The sequence below is a fragment of the Nerophis lumbriciformis genome, linkage group LG34 (assembly GCF_033978685.3).
Source record: "Nerophis lumbriciformis linkage group LG34, RoL_Nlum_v2.1, whole genome shotgun sequence".
Lineage (NCBI taxonomy): Eukaryota > Metazoa > Chordata > Actinopteri > Syngnathiformes > Syngnathidae > Nerophis > Nerophis lumbriciformis.
In genome coordinates, this window is record NC_084581.2 from 404144 (window position 1) to 431950 (window position 27807).

The 27807-nt window shown below is 39.2% G+C and overlaps 1 protein-coding gene across 2 annotated transcripts in view; it reads left to right on the forward strand.

The window, feature by feature from the left end:
• Positions 1 to 9021: 9021 nt before the first annotated feature.
• Positions 9022 to 27807, forward strand: part of LOC133576072 (triadin-like) — a 30553-nt gene continuing 11767 nt past the window's right edge. For both annotated transcript variants that reach the window (XM_061929021.1, XM_061929022.1), the window contains exons 1-2: positions 9022 to 9363; positions 23614 to 23803. In XM_061929021.1, the coding sequence (XP_061785005.1) occupies positions 9262 to 9363; positions 23614 to 23803 (292 nt within the window). In that variant the 5' untranslated portion in view covers positions 9022 to 9261. The remainder of the gene's footprint in view (positions 9364 to 23613; positions 23804 to 27807) is intronic.

Here is a 27807-nt window from a genome sequence, read left to right on the forward strand (position 1 = left end):
TTGCTCCGCCATAAGGAACAAATTAATTACCAAAACAGGAACCAATTATTAACAAACTTTGACACACCATCAAATGGTATGCTTACAACTTTGTCACATTGGAATTTGTAGTGTGCTAGTTAACATGTCCCTTTGATAACACAAATACAATTCCAAATACTTTTTTCCCATTATATGACCTTTTTAAATACAATCCCAAATACTTTTTCTCATTATATGACCTTTTTACTATGTGCTAAGTGTATTTAGCTTGGTCTTTCCACTATCTTTCAAATGGTGTTAGTCCTGTTGTACTTGTAATGTTAATGTACATTTTTACTAAATATTTGCATAATGCTTTTGCTACTGTCAGCACATCTGCTTTTCCTTTAGGAAATATTTCTACCTACTTTGAAAATGCATCTACTATGACCAGACAATAATGTTTTCCTTCACTCTTATTTAGTTAATTGCATAGATGTTTTATACAATTTTTTTTATAAGAATTAAACTATAGGAAGTATAGTACTTCTGTATAAGGGTATTCATATCCCTCCTGTTGAGCCATGCGTTCAACCTTGGCTCAATATTGCTGCTCACTTATACCGATTTTTCTTTGTAAGATTGGTTTATTGTCTGGACAAACATAGATGTCTTCTTTGTTCATCATCATCCTCATAATTTCTTTTTATTCCTTTCATTGCTTGTCTCAATATATTGGTCAACTTGTTTTTGTAGTTCTTACAGCGTTTTTCAGCATTCTCTGTTCTTGATTTGATAAACGCCTTACAAAGTCTATTTTTCTTTTTACATGCATTTTTCAAACTGTTTATCATCCAAGGTGCATTATTTTGCCTTTGTTTAGATCTGCATGGAACCTCAGGACAATGCTTGTTATACAGAGTAATATAATGTTTACGAAAAGAATCATAGACCGTGTTTATATCGTCTGTATACACCTCTTCCCACTCTTGTTTTAATAGGTCATACCTGAAGTTGTTAATATGATTGACACTTCTTTTCCTCTTAAGTATTTGATGATATGCTCTTTTAGGGAATTGATAGTCAAATATTGCAAATATAGGCAGATGATCACTTATGTCATTTATCACTAACCCAGTAGTGATGTGAATCCCTAAAACATTTGTAAAGATTTTGTCTATTAAGGTTGCACTAGTTGTGGTTATTCTACTAGGCTTTGTAATTAATGGGTATAGCCCTTTTTCATATAATATCTCTACAAAATCTGATGTTTGTTTATGTGAATCTACCTTTAGAAGATCAATATTATAATCTCCACAAATTACGATAGTCCTATTTTTATTTAGACCATTAATCATTTCCTCTAATTTATCCATAAAGATTTCCACTTTTGATCCTGGTTTTCTATATACACATGTAACAACAATGTTTCTGTTTTGTTCTAATTCTATCTCAACAGCTACACACCCCATTAACACATGTATGGCCATTATCATACATTTAACTGGTCTGCATTTAGTTCATTATATACATAGAGGGCCACCACTCCTCCAGTCCTATTGTCTCTGCTAGTGACATACAGATCATAGTCCTTTAATTTCAGATCAACCTCCTTGCCTTTCTTTATCCATGTTTCAGATAAAGCAATTACCTTAAATCTACCTTTAAGCGACTCCAAAACATTTTTGATTTTAGAAAAGTGTTTTGGTAGACTTCTACAATTAAAATGAATCAAAGAAAATGTATTTTCTATGCCTACGTCATCAAGTTGTTCCTCAGTATAATATTGGAAGAATCCTTGATATGCTTAAATATATGAGTCTTTGGATGCACTTCATTATCAAAATCAAATGTGTATCCATTTATCTTTCTCTTTTGGAGTACTTTGTTGTTGCATATCTTTTAGTATATAATGCGCTAGTTTGTAGTTTGAAATATGTATTTCCTTTTCTGTTGCTTGTTTTGCTGTTTTGTCAGCAAACACATTTCCTATTGATACTGTGTCTGTTCCTTTGGTGTGTGTCGCACATTTGCATATTGCTATTTTAGCTGGTAGCTGTACTGCTTCTATTAATTCTTTTTTCTCTCTTTTTTTTTATTTTTTTATTTTTTTTTATCAGTTCTCCAATGTGTTACAGATTTTCCTGTTGACTTTATCATTCCTATATTTTGGCTATCTTTATATATATTGTGACCTTTTGATCTTTCATTACTTTACATGCTTCTATTAGTGCTTCTAGTTCTGCCACTTGCATTGAGCAATTTGATGGTCATTTGATAGCTTTCAAAATTTTCGTTACTGTAACAATCGCACATTCTGTTCTATTTTTATTTCACAGAATGCTGCTTTAGCTTCTGAATTCCACTTTACAGATGATTTCATTTTTTCATTAATTTACTTAAAGGAGCTACTATTTCAGCATAATTTGGTATCCAACTTCTACATTAATTCGTTAATCCTAGAAAATTACATCATTTGCTTCTTTATTTGTGGTTTTTGTACTTGCCGTACTTAGTTTTTCTATTTTCCACAATAGTGCCTCCATTTTTGTTTAGAGAACGTTCTAGATTCTTTACTTCTCTTTTGCATAATTGTACTTTTATTTTGCTTATTTTGTCTTTCACTATGTAGATGATTTAATAACGCTAATGTTATTTTTCCTCCTAATTCAAATGTTATACATATTACTTTATGCATTTTTTAAGTAATGTTTTAAACTCACTTAACTGTCTATATGCCACTTAATCTATACTTTTAAACTCTGAATTTACATTCTTCCCATTGTTTATATTTTTTATTTGCAATTATTATTCAATAATATTCAAAGCAATCAGTTGTCTATCGCTAGCTGATAGTTTTCCTGATTGCCATACATCCTTATTTATTCTATGTTATGTCCTTATTTTATCTTAGCTCAACACTCAGATGTATGGTGTTGCAAATGTCTAAAACATAATCTAACTTAAGAATGTTATACTACACTTCAAAGTTAAACCTACTTTAAATTTACATGTAATAAATTCACTTCCACACCTCCCCCACTGCGCCACGCACACACACACGCACACACGGTGGTGTGTAAGTGCGTGAGTGCACTCTTAAGGGCAAAGGTCAGCAACACTTGAAGAGATTTCTCTTCTTTTTTCTTTTTTCTCTCTTCTTTCCTCAGCTAATAACCACTTTATCATTTTATCATACTATACATCTCAACTCTTATTATAGTTATTAATCTAGGTTTTTATTTGTTCCATTATTTAATTATACATATATATATTTGTATATATAAAAGCGCTCTTTATATATCCAAACATACATGTATATCTTCAGTCTACCTTTTCTTCATCTCTTATTTCAATACCCCCATTATCTCTGTCGTACACATTAGTTTATTCTAGTTTGCATTAATTCTTCTTATTGATTTTTCCCCATTTCTTCATTTATTTTTACTTTTCTCTCACTTCAGCACTTTGAGATTTTTCTCCTATTTGCTTTTTCTTTTAACCTATTTTTATTTTTATTTGAACCTCCTTCATAATCTGATACTATTGCTAAACCTAGCACAGTCATTTTATTCTCTACATGCTCCCCTCACCTCCCAGGGTGTGATCAAGGGTGATGGGTCAAATGCAGAGAATAATTCCGCCACACCTAGTGTGTGTGTGACAATCATTGGTACTTTAACTTCTTTAACTTTTACATGCTCCGGTGTCACACAAAAATTTGATTTCTTTACCCTTTATTTATATTATTATCTCTAATTTACTCACTGTTTTTTTTTTTTTTACTTAAGTCCTCATAATTTAGTATGTCCTTATTATCAATTTATTTGTCTTTTCGTGTGGTCTTCGGAGATTTGGATGTCTCCTATTTAAATGTTTTCTTTTTTTCAGGGCAGTTTCTTGCAAAATGCCCTTCTCTGCTTACAACGCCAACACGCAGTCGGGTGTAACCGCTGTTGTTGTTGTTGTGGTCTCATATTTTCTTTTTCTTTTTCAGGACAGTCTCTCGCAAAATGTCCCTCTTTGCCACAACGCCAACATGCAGTAGGGTGTAACCGCTGTTGTTGTTGTGGTCTCCTATTTTGGTTGAAATAGATTGTAATAGACCATATTAGATCTGCGTTTCTTTGTGTCCCTCTTTCCATTTTGAGAATTTGGAGTAATCCGTCGTCTCCTACAGAGCCGAACTTATAAGGATTACTTTTGTTTTTGTTGTAAGATGGTGGTTTAATTTATTATTGTGGTACACGTCGCTTCTACTGGAGATGGTTCCCCAGGGGAGGTGTCTTGCCTAGAGCATCCACAATAACCCACTATTTACTTCTCACAACTTTAATATAGAGTGATAGCCTAATGGCGATTACTCCCACACACTCTCACATTCACACTTTTCAGTATATTGATCTACGGAAATTTCAATGTTTATTACATGAGGACCCCGTCGCTCTCCAGGTTATTGTTTTTTCACGGACAAAATTCATTTTTTATTCTGAATAGACCATTTTAGGTCTGTTCGACTCCGACGTCCCCAGGATAATGGTTCACGGATATTTCAAATTATTGTGGGCTCCGACACCCCCTAGTATGTTTGTTTATGGATATTACGGATTCCAGTTTTCGCGGTTCCGTTTACCTGCAGTATATTGGCCTCTTCAGTTTTTATTTTAATTCAGTTTTTATTTAAAATTTTAATACTCACGGACGTTGGACTCCGACGTCCCTCTAATTTGGCCTTTTTACCTGTTAGAGCCTAGGATTTACAGGGTTTGTCTATGCGTCGTAACCCTCAGTCACACGCTTTTTCTTAGTCGTTTCTTTCTTCGTCAATTTAAAACGTACTCACTGCTCTCTGCGTTCCTTCCTCCTGTCCTTGGATTTCCGTCAGTCTTTCAAATCCAGCCCGAAATGAAGAAAAAGCAGTTCCTCAATCAGGATTTGGATGCCATGGTCTTTCTGGTTTCACTCATTCTTGCTGGAATCGTCAGACGTGTTGGAATCCGGCTCGAAGGACCAATTAGATGTCACGTTCAAACACAGGACATCTATTAAACAAGACAAAAGGCAAAGAATCAAACAGAGACAGAATTCAATTTGGACTCAATTGAGGAGAGACATGCGTCAACCTGTAACCTCTTACAGTGTCTTAGCACGCTCTGACGAAGAAGGTTTTCGTCTCCTCTTTTAATTCAGATGTTCCATGTTCACGCACCAACATATGTCACAGCAGGAATGGGGAGGTATGTAAAACAGTCATTGTTTTCGGTCGCTTTGAAGTCCAAGAAGAGGATCTCTCGGCCTTGGGCTCTTCCTGGATCCAGCTGGGGCAGGTGTTGGAGGACAATGGACAACCCCTCCCGTCTCCCGACCACAGTGACTTCAAGAGGGCAGCGGGTCGTAAACAGCGTTGATCTCGGTCACCAAACAGTTGGAAGAGAGTTTGTGAAACACTTCAGAGAGAGTTCGTTTAACACTTCAAAGAGAGTTCCTCCGGGAGTTGAGCACATCCTGCCATCTGTCCGTGCTGAAATCACAGTGGCGCCTCACGAGCCCTCCTCCTCCCGTTAGGCCTCCAAAGACAGCACCCACAATACCACGTTTCTTTTGTGATAACTTACAAACAATTATTCCAACAATACTATAAAGCTATTTTCCATTTAACTTCACCAGTTTTAGATTATTTTTATTCAAAATCGCTGAATTTTTACATTTGCCGTTCAAATACTGAGAAGAGACGGTGCGGTGATCAGCAGCCAGTTGAGGCACGTCACTCAGTGCCTCAACATGGATTCCAGACTCGGCTAACTGCTGGCCTGCTGTGCAGTGAGACTGTATTGCTATATGAATTATATTATACATTTCCATAGTTTAGTTAGCTGAGGTATATAATGTACAGTGTATTTTGTCAACAACTGTATGTGTGTAACGTATTTCTTGTGTTGAGCGATCATAAAACAGCTGCAAAAGACGCACTGGCTGAGGCTCCAGTAATCCCGCCTTCTGCACCCCCGCCGTAGAATTGTTATATCAACTAAAGCCCACACTTAAACTTTCCACGTGCAAGATTGAATCTATTTAAAAAAGTTATTTCATAAGAAGCCAAAAAGTGCAAAAACAATAATGTTCGTGTTGGAGAAGTTGTGAATGACTGCAGGGCCACAACATTAGGTACACCTGCAGACTGCAGGTGTACCTAATTCACAACTCCTCCAACACGAACATTATTGTTTTTGCACTTTTTGGCTTCTTATTAAATAACTTTTGTAACCTATTTTCACGGGCTTTCCTCTTTGTGATGTTAAGTTCCTGTTATGTGCTGTTATACAGTATATGCCTTGAGCTCTTATTTTGAAGGAGCTAAGAGCAGAAGTGATGACACGGAGTGGAGCGGAAGTTTTTGAAAGAAGGTAAATAAAGTGGTCCTCGTGTAAACTGGAGCCTCCGTTTTTGTTATTTTGTAGTTTCATACAGTATAGGCGACATTTATAAACCCTCGGTTACACTTTTTTAAATAGATTCAATCTTGCATGTGGAAAGTTTAAGTGAGGGCTTTAGTTGCGGCGCATGGACTTAATTTATAAGTAAAGGTAAGACCATAATAAAGTTTTTTTTATTAAATGTGCTTTTTTGTGTGCTACAGTTTGTATGTGTAAAGTTAAAGTTAAGTTAAAGTACCAATGATTGTCACACACACACTAGGTGTAATGAAATAAATCGTCTGTATTTGACCCATCCCCTTGTTCACCCCCTGGGAGGTGAGGGGAGCAGTAAGCAGCAGCGGCGCCGCGCCCGGGAATCATTTTTGGTGATTCAACCCCCAATTCCAACCCTTGATGCTGAGTGCCAAGCAGGGAAGAATGCTGGTATGAGCTTTTAAACATAACCCGTTAACTGCTGCCAATCAAATGGTGAATAAGATACTCTTTAGGGTTCATATGTTTGTAAATCTGACTGTGATGAAGTCAGTGCCTCACCAGCCATCAACCTCACAGCACGTCACTGCCACGATTCCATTCAATATCGATTCTTGGGGTCACGATTCCATTAAAAATCGATTTTTTTTTTCAATTCAACACGATTCTCGATTCAAAAACGATTTTTTTTCCCGATTCAAAACGATTCTCTATTCATTCAATCTATGGGATTTCAACAGGATCCACCCCAGTCTGCTGACATGCAAGCAGAGTAGTAGATTTTTGTAAAAAGCTTTTATAATTGTAAATGACAATGTTTTATCAACTGATTGCAATAATGTAAATTTGTTTTAACTATTAAATGAACCAAAAATATGACTTATTTTATCTTTGTGAAAATATTGGACACAGTGTGTTGTCAAGCTTATGAGATGCGATGCAAGTGTAAGCCACTGTGACACAGTGTTCATTTATTTAAATGTCTAATGATAATGTCAATGAGGGATTTTTAATCACTGCTATGTTGAAATTGTAACTAATATTGATACTGTTGTTGATAATATTCATTTTTGTTTCACTACTTTTGGTTTGTTCTGTGTCGTGTTTGTGTCTCCTCTCAATTGCTCTGTTTATTGCAGTTCTGAGTGTTGCTGGGTCGGGTTTGGTTTTGGAATTGGATTGCATTGTTATGGTAATGCTGTGTATTGTTTTGTTGGATTGATTAATTAAAAAAAAAAAAAAAAAAAAGTTTATTAAATTAAATTAATTAAATTTAAAAAAATAAAAATCGATTTTTTTAAAATGAGAATCGATTCTGAATCGCACAACGTGAGAATCGTGATTCGAATTTGAATCGATTTTTTCCCACATCCCTACAAAATACCACTATTTATGTCCCCACATGACCATTGCTGGAGAAATACTATACAGGAACACATTTACGCACTACTTGGCATTGTACAAAACGGGTTACTTTCTGGCACATTTAAAAATCAATAAACCTGCATCAGCAATTAAAACATATCTTATGTGGTACTGTCAAAATTAAAATTGCAAAAAACATATTGAATGCGAAAAAATAAAGAAATAAAATATGTGAACTCCCATTTCATCGACAGCTGAGCTAGCTTCCGGGGTTGGCCGACATGTTCTCACAAGATATAGTTTATCTTTAAATATCCTTCTTGAAAATGGCCTTGCAAATATATCTTCTCTAATCATAAAAGATGCAGACGAGGCGTGTTGGCCGGGTTCTTAAAGTTTACTCCACAGCGTGCTCATCCAAAACTCCAAGATAGTTTTTGCGAGATCTCACAATAGTTTTTGCAAGAGCTCGCAAATTTTTTTTTCCGATGTCAGTCGAAAGCAGACACAGCGATGGTGAACTGGAAGTGAAACAGACATTCCGGTCCTATTGTGAAGTGAATTATATAGCACTTTTCTCTAGTGACTCAAAGCACTTTTACATAGTAAAACCCAATATCTAAGTTACATTTAAACCGGTGTGGATGGCACTGGGAGTAGGTGGGTAAAGTGTCTTGCCCAAGGACACGACGGCAGTGACTAAGATGGCACGGTCGCTCTACCAACCGAGCTATACCGCCCCATTGTCTCTCTTCATTCGTCTAATGTCCTTTTTTGGGACCTCTCTAGACACTAAGAACCGCTCCAAATCGTCCTCCATGGTTGCAACTGACGTATTATGGTCCCACAACAGAGCACAGATGATGGGTAGGCTCCCGCTCCTCCATCGCTGTGTCCGTTTTACTTCCGGTTCACTGACATAGGAAAAAAACCTTTTGCGAGATCTCGCAAAACATTTTTTTCCCTCCATGTCCGTAGATTGTATGTGAATCGGCAACCGGTTGTACCGACAGAATAAAGTAAAAATTCAGTACCCATATCTAATGGTCATGTGGTGAGAGGGGACACAAGCTGCGAGATGCAAGAGCAAATTTCAGCCTTTACATGATCCCCATTAAAGGAGAAAGTAGTTTGCTAATTAATCGTCTTTCTGCTTGTAAGGTGATTAATTAGCATTGTTATTTATTTTACCTTTCCACCACTTCATCTTGCCCCCTACCCCCCCCCCAGTTTGTGTCTCTATTTTGGTCGCTGACAAGGAGGGGGTAGTGGGGGATGGGGTCAGACGACTGAAAGGGTGACCCCTGCTCTCCGCAGCTACAAAGTGAAACTAGCAAGCGCTGCCTGAAGTGAAACAAACACTTCGGAAAAGATCGAGAACAATCTAAATAATTTTTTGCTTTTTTGTTGTTGTTGTTTTGTCTTGCAAAGTTGGTGGTCTTTTTGGAACAGCTGTGATCCAGTTCAACTTATTTTGGGCTGCCGGGTGTCAGCCATTTTTTCCGGCACCGCAAGAAATGATTAGATGAAGGACTTACATGCTTGTTTCTATGGTAACGCTGTGCTTCCTGAGCCTTTGAAGAGACAGATGGCAAGCCAAGCCAGCTGCAAGTCCAACAAGTCCAAGGTAGAGTAAAAATAAATAGATCTGTTTGGGGAATAATCATTTGCAGTTTAGCTGGACTCTAGCTGACACAAAAAGAACTTAATAAAATGGAGAATCACACCTAAACTTTATTTAACATCTATATGCTCCCACTAGGACAAATCATGCAAAATAATAACATTGACCATCATTGCTATGCCGATGACACCCAAATCTATGTAGTGCTATCACCAAATGACTATCGCCCCATAGATCTTCTGTGCCAGTGCATTGAGCAAGTCAAACAGTGGATGTGCCAAAATTTCCTACAACTAAATGAAGATAAAACTGAGATAATTGTTTTTGGTGCTAAAAAAGAAAGGTTTAAAGTCATCCAACACCTTCAATCCCAGTCCCTGAAAACCTCAAATAAAGCCAGAAATCTTGGGGTTATTTTAGATTCTGATTTACATTTCAACAGTCACATCAAATCAGTAACAAAATCGGCCTACTATCACCTCAAAAATGTAACAAGACTTAGAGGGCTCATGTCAGCTCAAGACTTAGAAAAACTTGTACATGCCTTTATTACCAGTAGGCTAGACTATTGTAATGGTCTCCTTGCAGGTCTTCCCAAAAAAAACTGTCAGGCAGCTACAGCTTGTTCAGAACGCTGCTGCTAGAGTTCTAACAAAGACCAAAAAATGTGAGCACATTCTTAAATCCTTATATTGGCTTCCTGTACATCAGAGAATTGATTTAAAAATCCTCCTGCTCACATATAAATCACTACATGGTCTAGGGCCGAAGTATATCACCGATATGCTCCCACTATAAAAGCCCTCTAGATCACTAAGATCTTCTGAGACCAATCTGTTAGCAGTTCCCAGAGTAAACTCAAATCAAGGGAGAGCATCATTCAGTCACTATGCAACAAATAGCTGGAATAAACTTCCTGAAGATGTCAGACTTTCCCCAACTCTGACTACTTTTGAAACTAGACTGAAAACTTTTTTATGTTCACTTTAGCTTTCAGCTAAATCTTTTAATCTTTTAATCTTTTAACTTTTAACGTCCGCACAGTTTTTATTTTTATTGTATGCATTTTAATTTTGCTTTTGGTAGAGTGGCCGTGCCAGCAATCGGAGGGTTGCTGGTTACTGGGGTTCAAACCCCACCTTCTACCATCCTAGTCACGTCCGTTGTGTCCTTGGGCAAGACACTTCACCCCTTGCTCCTGATGGCTGCTGGTTAGCGCCTTGCATGGCAGCTCCCGCCATCAGTGTGTGAATGTGTGTGTGAATGGGTCAATGTGGAAATACTGTCAAAGCGCTTTGAGTACCTTGAAGGTAGAAAAGCGCTATACAAGTATAACCCATTTATCATTTTATTTTCTTTCATTTCACTTTTTTGTCTTTGAAGCACTTTGAGTCTGCCTTGTGTATGAAAAGCGCTATACAAATAAAGTTGCCTTGCCTTGCCTTGCCTAAATTATGTGGCAGGAAATTCATTTTGCTGCATTTTGACAATATCAAACTTTTCAATGCAGAACATTGACACCACAAAGATGGTGGGCAGCACAGTGACTCAAATGTTGCACTTTTACTCAACACTTTCTCTTGCTATTGAATGAAAAGTTGTCTCTGGTGCTATACAAACTAACTAAATAAGTCAGTAGAAATTGCGTGTGAATGCTAAAAAGCCGAAACTGAACTGAAATGCTGGCAGTTAGCGTAATAGCTAGATGTAGCGTCAAGGAACAAAATATATGCGATTATTTAGACTCGGTGGCCACATTGAGAGATTAAAAATGTGTGTATGTGTATATATATATATATATATATATATATATATATATATATATATATATATATATATATGTACAGTATATATATATCCATCCATCTATTCTCTACCGCTTAGTCCCTTTTGGGGTCGCGGGGCGTGCTGGAGCCTATCTCAGTTACAATCGGGCGGAAGGCGGGGTACACCCTGAACAAGTCGCCACCTCATCGCAGGGCCAGTATATATATATATATATATATATATATATATATATATATATATATATATATATATATATATATATATATATATATATAATATATATATATATATATATATATATATATATATATATATATATATATATATATATACACACATACATACATACATACATATATATACATAGTATGTATATATATACATATATATACATATATATATATACATATTTATATATATATATATATATATATATATATATATATATATATATATATATATATATATATATATATATATATATATATATATATATGTATGTGTGGGAAAAAAAATCACAAGACTATTTCATCTCTACAGGCCTGTTTCATGAGGGGGGGTTCCCTCAATCATCAGGAGATTTTAATGGGAGCATTCACATACCATGGTTTTTATAGGGCACAGAGTGGGTGGGTACAGGCTGGCGTAGGGGCGTGGTGATTGGCTCATGTGTTACCTAGGAGGTGTTTCCGTCTGTGGCGGCATGCTGTTACAATTTCGCTGCGCTTGTTGAGGGATGACAGGTCTGGACGGTAAATAATAAACAGTTTCTCTTTCAAGCATAGGTTGCATCTTTTATTACCACTATTGTAAGGTGTGCTGGATGCAAGAATTTGCCATGTTATTGAATATTCAACATTATTGTCTTTGAGGTCCCAAATGTGTTTGCTGAGTTCTGTGGTATTCCGCAGGTTTTGGTTCCTGAAAGAAGCCTTGTGATTGTTCCATCTGGTTTTGAATTCTCCCTCGGTTAATCCTACATATGTGTCGGATGTGTTAATGTCCTTGCGTGTTACCTTAGATTGGTAGACAACTGATGTTTGTAAGCACCCCCCGTTGAGAGGGCAATCAGGTTTCTTTCGACAGTTGCAGCCTTTGTTGGTTTTGGAGTCGCTCTGTCCGGGGGCCGACGGCTCATTTGCAATTGTTTTGTTGTGGTTTGAGATAATTTGTCGTATATTGTTCATACAGCTGTAGCTCAATTTAATGTTGTTCTTGTTGAATACTTTTCTTAGGGTGTTGTCTTTGGGAAAGTGTTTGTCAATCAGATTGAGGAATTTGTGTCCAATGTTAGTTGAGACGTTTTTGTACCAGATGATGTCGTTTCGTTTTCTGTTATTTTTTGGCTGGTTTCCTGGCGTGGGTTCATAGGTGAGGGTGAAATTGTATCCGCTTTCATCAAGGGCTTTTTGGTACGGGGTGGTTGCTTGGTCAAATTCAGCTTTGCTAGATGACAGCATCGATAGCCTTTTATTAATTCCGGTACGTATTCTTTTCGTGGTGGTGGGTGGGTGGTTGCTGTCATGGTGCACGTATTGGAGTGTTGTGTTGGGTTTCGTGAATGGTTGGTAGCTATTATTTCTCAGGTTGAAAGTGACGTCAAGGAAGTTGACGGTTTGCTTGTTGGCTTCAATCGTGATCCGTAGGCCGTTCTCTTTGAAAATTTGGCATATGCACTTCTTAGTATTCTCGCTGCTCCTTGGAGAGGCGCGACACACTGCCAGTCCGTCATCACGGTAAATACCAAGGTTCAGATTGAGGCTAGCGATCTGGGAGAGGAGGAAACTCCCAACGAGTTCACACGTTTCTGCTCCGTCAAAACTTCCCATAGTGACGTCAAATGTTGCATTGTTCTTTTTTTGCCATGGTGTACTGTTGTGGATGAGAATGGAGTTTTTTGCGTGGATGATGATGTTTCTTTCGTTGCCTGTGATTGAGTCGTAGTCTGAGGCGAAGTCTAGTGCTTGAGGCAGTAGGTCTTGCGTGATGGAAGGGTAAAATTCTTCGATATCAAAGGAGATAAAGTTGTGCTGTTGTTTGTCTTGGATGTTGTTGAACCATTTGATTACTGCTGCTGTATTTCTCCATTGGTTGAGTGGTGTTTTGTCCTTGATTTTTGTGTTGACTCTGTCCAGGATTATTTTGCTGATTTTTCCTATTTCAGATTTAGTTGGGTTTATTAGTCGGCATGTTGGGTTATTTGCGAAGTTGGGTTTGTGGTCCTTCAATGTGATGAAGGCTTCCTTGTTGGCTGTGGCGTCCACCCTGTCCTCAAAGTCCAGTTCAGCCGCGATCCTTTTATTTTCCAGGTGGATGTTCTGTAAGGTGTTGGGTTGTGCTTTTTTGTATGATTTGGTGATGCTTCTGTCCAGTAAGGTGTGATGTTCTGGTATGTCCATTCTGTAGAAGTTTGTGGTTTTATCGGCAGCTATGATGAGGTTGTTTACTTTCTTGATGCGCTCCTTGTCATTTTTCAGCTTGGTGAGGAGTGGGTTGCGGATTGGCTTGAATTTGACTGATTGTATCATTTTGAGCGTGTCGTTCTCAAAATCCTTTAGTTCCTCAACTGTGGGTGGGTTCTTGGTAGATTTGAGTCCGTAAGTTTTCTTTTGCGTTCCTTTTGTTTCAGGGTGGAGGAAAAAATGTGCTTTCCACCGCATCCTTCTTAGGAAGTGTTCCGTCTTTTCTATGAGCCTTAGCTTGTAGTCATTCTGCGCGGGTATGGGAATGTTCTTCGTGGAGTAGTCGATGTTGAATTTTTTCCATTTCTGATCGTCGTACAGTGCTCAACAAATGTCAATTTGGAGCGGAGTATATGTCTTAATAAGGTTATCCAAAAAATAGTGCTCGATACCGTAGTAGAGCGCAATATATGTATGTGTGGGGAAAAAAAATCACAAGACTATTTCATCTCTACAGGCCTGTTTCATGAGGGGGGGTTCCCTCAATCATCAGGAGATTTTAATGGGAGCATTCACATACCATGGTTTATATAGGGCACAGAGTGGGTGGGTACAGGCTGGCGTAGGGGCGTGGTGATTGGCTCATGTGTTACCTAGGAGGTGTTTCCGTCTGTGGCGGCATGCTGTTACAATTTCGCTGCGCTTGTTGAGGGATGACAGGTCTGGACGGTAAATAATAAACAGTTTCTCTTTCAAGCATAGGTTGCATCTTTTATTACCACTATTGTAAGGTGTGCTGGATGCAAGAATTTGCCATGTTATTGAATATTCAACATTATTGTCTTTGAGGTCCCAAATGTGTTTATTTACCGTGATGACGGACTGGCAGTGTGTCGCGCCTCGCCAAGGAGCAGCGAGAATACCAAGAAGCGCATATGCCAAATTTTCAAAGAGAACGGCCTACGGATCACGATTGAAGCCAACAAGCAAACCGTCAACTTCCTTGACGTCACTTTCAACCTGAGAAATAACAGCTACCAACCATTCACGAAACCCAACACAACACTCCAATACGTGCACCATGACAGCAACCACCCACCCACCACCACGAAAAGAATACCTACCGGAATTAATAAAAGGCTATCGATGCTGTCATCTAGCAAAGCTGAATTTGACCAAGCAACCCCCCCGTACCAAAAAGCCCTTGATGAAAGCGGATACAATTTCACCCTCACCTATGAACCCACGCCAGGAAACCAGCCAAAAAATAACAGAAAACGAAACGACATCATCTGGTACAACCCCCCATACAGCAAAAACGTCTCAACTAACATTGGACACAAATTCCTCAATCTGATTGACAAACACTTTCCCAAAGACAACACCCTAAGAAAAGTATTCAACAAGAACAACATTAAATTGAGCTACAGCTGTATGAACAATATACGACAAATTATCTCAAACCACAACAAAACAATTGCAAATGAGCCGTCGGCCCCCGGACAGAGCGACTCCAAAACCAACAAAGGCTGCAACTGTCGAAAGAAACCTGATTGCCCTCTCAACGGGGGGTGCTTACAAACATCAGTTGTCTACCAATCTAAGGTAACACGCAAGGACATTAACACATCCGACACATATGTAGGATTAACCGAGGGAGAATTCAAAACCAGATGGAACAATCACAAGGCTTCTTTCAGGAACCAAAACCTGCGGAATACCACAGAACTCAGCAAACACATTTGGGACCTCAAAGACAATAATGTTGAATATTCAATAACATGGCAAATTCTTGCATCCAGCACACCTTACAATAGTGGTAATAAAAGATGCAACCTATGCTTGAAAGAGAAACTGTTTATTATTTACCGTCCAGACCTGTCATCCCTCAACATGCGCAGCGAAATTGTAACAGCATGCCGCCACAGACGGAAACACCTCCTAGGTAACACATGAGCCAATCACCACGCCCCTACGCCAGCCTGTACCCACCCACTCTGTGCCCTATATAAACCATGGTATGTGAATGCTCCCATTAAAATCTCCTGATGATTGAGGGAACCCCCCCTCATGAAACAGGCCTGTAGAGATGAAATAGTCTTGTGATTTTTTTTCCCACACATACATATATATATATATATATATATATATATATATATATATATATATATACATATATATATATATATATATATATATATATATATATATATATATATATATATATATATATATTTATAGGACTGTCTCAGAAAATTAGAATATTGTGATAAAGTCCTTTATTTTCTGTAATGCAGCTAAAAACATGAAAATGTCATACATTCTGGAATTCATTACACATCAACTGAAATATTTCAATCCGTTTTTTATTTTAATATTGCTGATTATGGCATACAGCTTAAGAAAACTCAAAAATCCCATCTCGAAAAATTTTTTGAATATTTCCTCAGACCAAGTTAAAAAAAAAAAGATTTATAACAGCAAAACAAAATCAAACATTTGAAAATGTCAATTAATGCACTCAGTACTTGGTTGGGAATCCTTTTTCACGGATTACTGCATCAATGCGGCGTGGCATGGAGGCAATCAGCCTGCGGCATTGCTGATTGGTTATGGATGCCCGGGATGCTTCAATAGCGGCCTTTAGCTCATTTGCATTATTGGGTCTGGTATCTTTCAGCTTCTTCTTCACAATACCCCACAAATTCTCTATGGGGTTCAGGTCAGGGGACTTGGCAGGCCAATCGAGGACAGTAATGCCATGGTCAGTACACCAGTTACTGGTGGTTTTGGCACTGCTGGATCATGCTGGAAAATGAAATCATCATGTCCATAGAGCTTTTCAACAGATGGAAGCATGTAGTGCTCTAAAATCTCTTGGTACACATCTGCATTGACTCTGGACTTGATGAAACACAGTGGACCAACACCAGCAGCTGACATGGCTCCCCAAACCATTGCTGACTGTGGGAACTTCACACTGGATTACAAGCAACTTGGATGTTGCTCCTCTCCAGCCTTCCTCCAGATTCTAGCGCCTTGACTTCCAAATGAAATACAAAACTTGCTTTCGTCTGAAAACTGGACTCTGGGCCACTCTGCAAATGTCCAGTGCTTCTTTTCCATAGCCCAAGTCAGACGCTTCTTCCGTTGTCTTGAGTTCAGGAGTGGCTTGACCATGGAAATATGGCTACATGCTTCCATCTGTTGAAAAGCTCTATGGAGATGATGTTTTTATTTTACAGCATGTTCTGGCACCTGCCCACAGTGCCAAAACCACCAGTAACTGGTGTACTGACCATGGCATTACTGTCCTCGATTGGCCTGCCAACTCCTTTGACCTGAACCCCATAGAGAATTTGTGGGGTATTGTGAAGAAGAAGCTGAAAGACACCAGACCCAATAATGCAAATGAGCTGAAGGCCGCTATTGAAGCATCCTGGGCATCCATAACACCTCAGCAATGCCGCAGGCTGATTGCCTCCATGCCACGCCGCATTGATGCAGTAATCCGTGCAAAAGGATTCCCAACCAAGTACTGAGTGCATTAATTGACATTTGCAAATGTTTGATTTTGTTTTGCTTTTATAAATCTTTTTTTTTTTTTACTTGGTCTCCAACTTCAATGATTACCTCTCAAAATACCATAATTGTTGTCAGCACATGACCATTGCTGGAGAAATACGATACCCAAACACATTTACACCCTACAGGGCATTGAATCACATTCAACAGTGTTTTTAGTTGTGTACTCTGTAAACCAAAAGCCAAACTGCTCTCAGACATTTAACACAAATTTAAGAAGACACAAGAAGGTGAGTTGAGTTCATGCAAAGTTGTACTGCACTTCACCATTATCAACTGTTACCAAACAACACACAATATCCAGAGAGCTGCTGTTTTTATTTACTGGAGGCAGAGAAAATGAATACCATGAAGAAATGTTAAAAATGCAGACAGAGGGCATGTTTCCAGTTAGTGTTCATCATAATAAACAAGCAAACTGAGCATTTTTTGTCTGCCTATTTGTTTGCTTGAAAGTTGTACATTAAGTTATATATATATATATATATATATATATATATATATATATATATATATATATATATATATATATATGTGTGTAGCCGGTTCGAGTCTGCGTTGTGTATTGCTGGTGTTGCTTGGAAGACAAGGGATTATATACCTGCTACATATATATATATATATATATATATATATATATATATATATATATATATATATATATTCATATATATTAATATATATATATATATATATATATATATACATATATATATATATATATATTTATATATATATATATATAATGATTGTGAACGATAAACAAAATAAAATAAAAAAAGTGTGGTTCCCCTCTAACATTGGTGTGTTATTTACAACAGCATCAGTAAATAGTCTGCATTTTAATTTTTTAAATTCTGCAACCAGCAGTTGTGTGCCAGCAGGTGGTCGCCGTCATTCGCTCATTAGAAAGTGCAAGAGTTGGACCAGGTCAGACTTTTGGAGACTGACAAGCGCTTGATGGCCTTTTCTGGTACATCCTAAAGGAGCTCGTCGCTCCTCTTTCACCTGCAGCAGGTCGATACGGCGGCTTTGGAGCACCGCTGGATCGATGTGCAGCTTTTATATAGCATACACACATGTAGCGAGGCTGCAAGCACGTTCCATTGATTGAGATTTGTTAGCAATGCAGCCAGTTAAAAGGTCAAATCTTTGGACTATAAAGCCTAAAACCAAACGTTTTGTCACAGGGCTGCAAACAAGTGACTGTGTGTGAACATATTCAGTCACATGTTTCTATAAGCCCGTAAGTTCTCTTCATGCCCCCCAAATTGAAATACCATTGAGAACCTGATTATATTGATTTTATTATGTGTTATGAGCTGCTGCCACCTAGCTGGGGACTTGTGCATTGTTCAAACATGAATAACATAACATAATGAATGATGCGATTGTGACATTGTCATGTAATTTGTAATGAAATGATAAAAAGGCTAAATATATGTTATGCAAACACTTTAAGACAAATATTGGTGTGCTACATGATGTCTTTAGCTCTATTTATATACTATTGCTGTTTGTTGAGAGCTATATAAAAAAAAAGTTTGTCAATGTTAATGTTGGCCGACAAGTTACCCTAACCCAGGGGTCAGCAACCCAAAACGTTGAAAGAACCAAATTGGACCAAAAATACAAAAAACAAATCTGTCTGGAGCCGCTAAAAATTAAAAGCCGTATATAAGTCTTATAATGAAGGCAACACATGACATATATGTCTATATTAGCTATAATAGCCTACTATCAAAATGACTATGCGTCACAGGCTTAAGCAAATCTTTGTTAACAGAAATGTTGCTAATGTTTGCTGTGGTCTGGAACAACATGGCACAAAAACAACTATCTGAAATCCAGCCAATATTACATACATATAATGTGTCATGAGACATGCAAAACTAAATTATATACAAATAGGATTAAAGTAAAGGATATTAAATGAGCTCAAATATACCTACAAATGAGGCATAATGATATGTACATACAGCTAGCCTGAATAGCATGTTAGCATTGATTAGCTTGCAGTCATGCACTGACCAAATCAATCAATCAATGTTTTTTTATATAGCCCTAAATCACAAGTGTCTCAAAGGGCTGCACAAGCCACAACGACATCCTCGGTACAGAGCCCACATAAGGGGAAGGAAAAACTCACCCCAGTGGGACGTCGATGTGAATGACTATGAGAAACCTTGGAGAGGACCGCATATGTGGGTAACCCCCCCCCCCCCCCCTCTAGGGGAGACCGAATGCAATGGATGTCGAGTGGGTCTAACATAATATTGTGAGAGTCCAGTCCATAGTGGATCCAACATAATAGTAAGAGTCCAGTCCATAGTGGGGCCAGCAGAACACCATCCCGAGCGGAGACGGGTCAGCAGCGCAGAGATGTTCCCAACCGATGCACAGGCGAGCGGTCCATCCCGGGTCCCGACTCTGGACAGCCAGCACTTCATCCATGGCCACCGGACCTGTGTAACTCCCCCTCCACAAGGGAGAGGGGAAGCGGAGAAAAGAAAAGAAACGGCAGATCAACTAGTCTAAAAAAGGGGGTCTATTTAAAGGCTAGAGTATACAAATGAGTTTTAAGATGGGACTTAAATGCTTCTACTGAGGTAGCATCTCTAACTGTTACCGGGAGGGCATTCCATAGTTCTGGAGCCCGAATAGAAAACGCTCTTTTTGGGCTCTGGGAATCACTAATAAGCCGGAGTTCTTTGAACGCAGATTTCTTGCCGGGACATATGGTACAATACAATAGACAAGATAGGACGGAGCTAGACCGTGTAGTATTTTATACGTAAGTAGTAAAACCTTAAAGTCGCATCTTAAGTGCACAGGAAGCCAGTGCAGGTGAGCCAGTATAGGCGTAATAAAATCAAACTTTCTTGTTCTTGTCAAAAGTCTAGCAGTCGCATTTTGTACCAATTGTAATCTTTTAATGCTAGACATAGGGAGACCCGAAAATAATACGTTACAGTAGTCGAGACGAGACGTAACGAACGCATGAATAATGATCTCAGCGTCGCTAGTGGATATAATAGAACGAATTTTAGCGATATTACGGAGATGAAAGAAGGCCGTTTTAGTAACACTCTTCATGTGTGATTCAAAGGAGAGAGTTGGGTGGAAGATAATACCCAGATTCTTTACTGAGTGGCCTTGTGTAATTGTTTGGTTGTCAAATGTTAAGGTGGTATTATTAAATAAATAAATGTCGGTGTTTAGCAGGACCGATAATCAGCATTTCCGTTTTCTTGGCGTTGAGTTGCAAAAAGTTAGCGGACATCCATTGTTTAATTTTATTAAGACACGCCTCCAGCTGACTACAATCTGGCTTGTTGGTCAGCTTTAGGGGCATGATATGCCTGATTAGCACTCCGACAAGTCAATAACATCAACAAAGTGCACCTTTGTGCATTCACGTACAGCATAAAATTGTTGGTGGACAAAATGAGACAAAAGGAGTGGAAGATTTTAAATGTAAACAAACTGTTGCGTCACAGTCCACACTATGGTGAGTTCAAGAACCGCCGAAATTAATAGGAAAAAACGATGTTCACCAAATACTCTCATCAGTGAAGCATACACACAAACATATATAACAGTGGGCTTTCTAACAATTGGGAATGTTTGTGTCATGTTTGTCCTCAAACAAAAAACATACTAAAACAAAAAAAAAATGTTTTCCCCCATTTTTTTCCATTTTCAATCCTTTTTTAAAAATGCCCCAGGGAGCCACTAGGGCGGCACTAAAGAGCGCGGGTTGCTGACCCTCGCCCCTAACCCTAACGCTGGTTGGTCGGTCACGGGGCTCTGTGCGCATACACAATGGCCTCTGGCATGGGGAATTGCCGCTTACCCAGGCTTCAAGACGAGACGCTGTCGCCTTCATTTAATCGCGCCAGCCAAACTTGTGATTGAAAATCTATAGTTTATGCAACCCGAGCTGGTAGAAAAACTTGGCCACCATCAAGCAAATCGTCTTTGCCAAAAAGTAGTTGATCATTGATTACATGCAGCTAGCATCTCTCACTAAGTATGAGGCGCCACATGTTATTTTCTTAAGTGTAGCATAAAATACAGTATGTACAATGCTGCCTTATTAATAACCTTGAGAAGCATGTTCCACCAAAGTCTTCATGTTTAGATAAGGAAAGCGTGAAGGATAAAGAAAAAAAAAGTTTATTAAGACTCGTTGTCGAGCGGCTTCTGCAAAGCAAACACGGAATTCAATCTTTGAATCACCTCGGGTGATCTCGATCTGCGTCTCTCTCCCACTTTCTTTATCCTCGGCTCAGCTCTGTGCCTCGTGGCTCTGATTTTCATCGCCGCACAAAGCAGCACACGCTCGGGTGATTCACCGACGCCATGGCGAGCAAACAGCTGCCGCATGCTTTAATCAACCCCAACGCTAACACACTGATGCACACACACACACACACACACACACACACACACACACAAACATTCGCACACACATGCACCATCACAGGCAAACATTTGACCTGACAGCAAACACTGCCTTCTTCTTCATGTAAATCATGTCAAGCCAACATCTTGAATTGACTGCATTTCCACCCTCTGGTGGCCTCAGGGGTGACTGATAAATGTTATTTATCCTTCGCTGCGGTCTGTTTTGTTTGAAAGTTTAAAACAGTGGTTCTCAAATTTTTTTTTTTACCAAGTACCACCTCAGAAAAACCACCATAATGACCAACATTAAAATACAGTAACATAGTAGGCATAAGTATTCATTAAAAACAAGGCAGAGGTTGTTATTTTTTAACAAGTATATTTAATATTTTGACCACTGTAACAATACACACAATGCACAGATATTAACAATGACACTCAATATACAGTACAAATTACAGACTTCTTTGGGGTACGGCTACATGGAGCCTGCGTACCACCAGTGGTACAAGTACCACAGTTTGAGAATCCCCAGTTTACAACATAATGCAAAAACTGAAGAAGATACTTTAAGGAAATGCCAGAAATGGGATTAGAAACAACTGATTACATTTCAGATACTTTTTGCTACGTTGATGTACGTTTATGTTACACGGCTGAACATATCTCTATGTGTATGCTGGCGTGGCCCGTTTTGCATGAATAAGTGCATGTAAAATGTCAGTTAATGAACGAGAAGGCAGTTTGTATGAGGGATAGTGTGGCTAACATAGTAGAGCGGCAGTGCCAGCAACTTGAGGGTTCCAGGTCCGATTCTAGCTTATGCTGGCCGTTGTGTCCTTGGGCAAGACGTTTTACCAACCTTGCTTCCAGTGCCGCTGACACTGGCATATGAATGTGAATGAATGTACAAGTGCTGCACAATTGTAATTATTTTTTGCTATTATGTAAAACATTCCAATCCCCTTCCTGCTCCATCGCTGAAAATATTACTTAGACCTTTTTATTGTCATTCAAATTTGAACTTTACAGTACAGATAAGAACAAAGTTGTGTTGCATTAGCTCATGGTAGTGCAGGACAGAAGAACAATAAGGTGCAGATATAAATAGATTACTGTACAGATAAACATATTGCACTTTTGCATATGCATCCACATTTATGGATTTATGTCATATTGTCTTTATATTCCAGCGAGTTCATCTGTTTTTGGGGGGAATTGAGGGGATTATGATGATGTGTTCAAGAGTCTTATGGCCTGAGGGAAGAAGCTGTTACAGAACCTGGAGGTTCTGCTACGGATGCTGCGGAACCTCCTTCTAGAGTCCAGCAGGGAAAACAGTCCTTGGTGAGGGCGGGAGGAGATTTTCTGAGCCCTGGTCAGGCAGCGGCTTTTTGCGATTTCCTGGATAGGAGGAAGAGAAGTCCTGATGATCTTTTCCACTGTCCTCGCCACTCTCTGCAGTAATAATACCATGTTATTGTCTACAATGGCATGCAGCATTTGTCTTGTAAGACAGTCATACTGAATTCAATCCCAGGTTGGAGTTGTTCCAGAAAGGTTTGCAATTTCATGTTTTAACTGGGTTTTTTTGCACTAAAAACCTAAACTATTGAACCATTTATTTCCCATTAATTCCCTTTGGCACAAAACATGCATCCAAATTAAATTGATTAAAATACTATAGAAATCGTTTCACATGAATAACAAAGTGTATTACAATTTTCTAGTACAAGGGGGCTCTAAATAAATTCTGCTTTGGGCCCCAATTTAGCCAGAAGCAGCCATGGTGATGAGGCTCAACTTCTGCATATGTATGCTAAACACCCACAGAGACAAGAATTCACTCTGTTAATTTCAAAGGTTTCTTTACTATTTGGAGACAGTGTCTTTTGGAGGTCTGTGCTCAATGATTGTTGTTGTAGTTTACAATGTTTTCTTTTTAGAGGCATATTATTATTATTTGAGGCAGTCCAGAGTCACGTCTTGGCTGCATCTGCCCGGGCGTTTAGAAGACTGCAATAATAGCTGCTTGATTACTTATTTGCATTTTCTCAAACTTTATAAGCCCTGTTCGCCAACGAGCAGCAGCGAGGGCATGGCCCCTCCACCAAGAGCCAATAAGAAGACGATTGTGGACGACATCATCCTGACCTTCAGCTCGCCCATGGCGTGGCTGCTGGTGGTGGCGTTGGTCATTACGTGGTCGGCCGTGGCTGTCGTTCTCTTCGACCTGCTCGACTACAAAACCATCGCAGGTAAAAATTCTACCTCGTGTTCATAATTATCTTTTTACCATTTCTCTAAAATGTCATATTTAATAAGCACATTTTCATTACCAGTTCGGACATTTTTGAAGCGGACTTCAAAAGTGGACATCATTTTAATCTCAACTGGGTTCTTTTCATTCTCATCATTACTACATAGCCACTCACTGAATTGATGGAAAGACTCCCGCTGGTGCATACCAATAAAACATTGGGAATAAAACGCCAACATTACTTTAAGGAAACCTGCACTTTTTGGGGGGAATTTTGCCTACCATTCACAATCATTATGAGGGACAAGAATACACATGCTTTTTCTTTGGATTCTATAGAATTAGAAAAAAACGCTTGCAAGATGTGGTTAATGGGAGTTCGCAATGTTGCCTTCAAATCCCTCTAAATCAGTGTTTAACGATATAAAATATATATTGTGTCACACTTTAGCATGGGGAACATATTCTAAGTAACAAAGACTTAATTTAGAGTTATTTCGACACTAGGGGAACATATTAGGGTTAGGGTTACTAATAAGCAATAATTCTGAGGTTATTGAGGGAAGACTCTTAGTTAATGGCTTACTGGTTGTATAATAGGGCCATGCAGAATCAGGCATGGACATGTACTTAATAATTAAGAGCCAATATGTTTATAATTTGCATGTCAATAAGCAACTAATTAATGGTGAATATGTTCCCCATACTAAAGTGTTACCATATATTTTTCTCAGCTGTGGTCCATATGGGCCGCAGCGGTACACAGTTGCAATACACTCTTCCACCACTTGTGGCAGTAATGACTATCAAACAAAGAAGAAGCCTAGCGCTAAAGTCATACAGAAGTTTCTTGAGCGCAAAAGTAGTGACTAAAGTCGTGAAGCTGTATTTTCGTTTGCACTTTTATTTTGACGGTTTAAGAAACATATTTCCTATTATTACTTTAGTTAGAATGTATTTATTTTAGAACTGTGTTTTTTTTGTTTTTTTTTGATTGAATTAAACTTTTATTAGTAGATTGCAGGCAGCACGGTGGAGGAGGGGTTAGTGCGTCTGCCTCACAATACGAAGGTGCTGAGTAGTCTGGGGTTCAATCCCAGGCTCGGGATCTTTCTGTGTGGAGTTTGCATGTTCTCCCCGTGACTGCGTGGGTTCCCTCCGGGTACTCCGGCTTCCTCCCACCTCCAAAGACATGCACCTGGGGATAGGTTGATTGGCAACACTAAATTGGCCCTAGTGTGTGAATGTGAGTGTGAATGTTGTCTGTCTATCTGTGTTGGCCCTGCGATGAGGTGGCGACTTGTCCAGGGTGTACCCCGCCTTCCGCCCGATTGTAGCTGAGATAGGCTCCAGCGCCCCCCGCGATCCCGAAGGGAATAAGCGGTAGAAAATGGATGGACAGATGGATAGTAGATTGCACAGCTCAGTACATATTCCGTACAATTGACCACTAAATGGTAACACCCGAATAAGTTTTTCAACTTGTTTAAGTCGGGATCCACGTAAATCAATTCATGGTAAATCAATTCATCGTAATTGAACATACATTTATTTTTCATCAGTTTTTATGAGTGCCTTCTTTCGCAGTCTTATTTTTATAATCAGTCTGACTCAAGTCAATTTTTCTTGAATAACACATGCTTTCATATCATTTGACGACGTTTATCCTGTTAAATTGTAAGTAAGATAAATAAAGTTTTTGAATAGGACTAAAATCAAGAGTAAGATTACTAATTTAAATGTATTATTTGAGTGGGCCCTGGGCTCCTCTGTTGTCACGCTTGGTGATACTCTAAAAGGCTAGTGCAGGGGTCGGCAACCTTTACCACTCAAAGAGCCATTTTGACCCTTTTTACAAATTCAAGAAAACAATGGGAGCCGCAAAACTCTTTTGAAATTTTAAATGAAATAACACTGCATACAAACTTTTTTTTTGCTTTGTGCTATGTATAAACTAGACATGCGGCCCGCGAGACGTTACTTTGCGGCCCGCACCTTAATATGAAAATGTAATGTTAGTGCAGCCCGCAAGTTTTATATGAATGCGGCTTGACGGCGTCATACTTGCCAACCCTTCCGATTTTTCCGGTAGACTCCCGAAATTCAGGGCAACTATTCTATCGAATGTCTGCTGATTTCCACCCAAACAAGAATAATAAGGGCGTGCCACGATGGCACTGTCTTTAGCGCCCTCTACAACCTGTATAAACAGCGTGTTAGCCCAATTATATGTTGTATGATGCTTTTGAAGACACAATTAAGTGACTGCAAGACATACTTGGTCAACAACCATACAGGTTACACTGAGGGTGGCTGTATAAAACAACTTTAACACTGTTACAAACTGTGAACCCACACCAAAAAAGAATGACAAACACATTTCGGGAGAACATCCACAACATAAACACAACAGAACAAATACCCAGAATCCTATGCATCCCTAACTCTTCCTCCGTGTGTCGGTTGAGGTGGGCGGGGTTAGGGTGGGGCGGGGTTTGGTGGTAGCGGGGGTGTAGAATGTAGCCCGGAAGAGTTAGGGATACATGGGATTCTGGGTATTTGTTCTGTTGTGTTTATGTTGTGTTACAGTGCGGATGTTCTCCCGAAATGTGTTTGTCATTCTTGTTTGGTGTGGGTTCATAGTGTGGCGCATATTAGTAACAGTGTTAAAGTTGTTTTATACGGCCACCCTCAGTGTGAACTGTTTGGCTGTTGACCAAGTATGCCTTGCAGTCACTTACGTGTGTTGGGCAGAGCCCGCATACAACATGTGACTGACGCGACGACTGGTTGTAGAGGACGCTAAAGGCAGTGCCATCACGGCACGCCCTTAATATTGTTGCCCGGGTGAAAATCGGAGAATGGTTGCCCCGGGAGATTTTCAGGAGAGGCACTGAAATACGGAAGTCTCCCGGAAAAATCGAGAGGGTCAGCAAGTATGCAGCTGAGCCGCATCAGAGTGATCAAAGAGCCGCATGCGGCTCCGGAGCCGCGGGTTGCCGACCCCTGGGTTAGTGGATCCCAAAATGCAAAACACGGGCAGGAGTAGAACAAAAAGTGTCTTTAATGCCTAAGACGGATAAAGGGCAACATTAAAGTAGAGAACAAAAAAACTATGGTGCGTAAAAAGATTGCACCGCGAAAAATACTGCAACAGGTAGAATATGATAAACAAGAACAGCGTGGCTACCTGAGCAAGGAGGAAGACTGCACAGGGCAGGAAGGCAGGAGGTCTTACTGAAAACAGGAATCGGAGAGAAGAATCCAGAGCATGAACCTGAAGTCCTGTGTCCATGAGGAGTAATCAGCCAGTGCCTTCCTGCTTGTACAGGTGTGGTTAAATAGGCCAGTTAATGACGCACACCTGCAGCAATTATGCCCGGCTCATGAAGTGGTTAAGTTTGAACAGAAAACAAAGGGGCGGTAACAAAGAAAAACACAAGACACAAAGGAAAAACCAAATAACTGCTCCAAACACTGAACACCAAAATGGTCTTAATGACCAAACAAAAGATGACAAACAAGTGGAATGAAAATTGGTGTCACAATAGCGTGTGACACTCTGTAGTGCAAAAGTTGGGCCCCTGAGGTCAAAAATGTTTAGCACACCTGATCTAAAACAGCTTCAAAACCCTCCATCAACATTTTCTATAAACACCGCAAGTATATATAATATAGTAACAGACACGTTCATAACAATATGTAACAATATTTAACATATTTTGGTCATTTTAGGCATTACCAGAACGTATTTCCTCAGCGCATTTATTTCAGTGCCCACAGCAACGCACTTCCTACTTTCTTCAACAAACGCGTGTGTTTGCTAATCATGGCAAACTTGGTAATAGACGACGAAAATGACTATCATTAGACAAATGAGGATTCACAACCTTTAAACATATCTTTTTGAACCTGAATATACGGAGGATGAACTGCTGAAAGCTTAGCAAGCACAAGGAGAGGGTGAAATGTTGGAGCAGACGGAAGCCGAGAAGAGGTAGG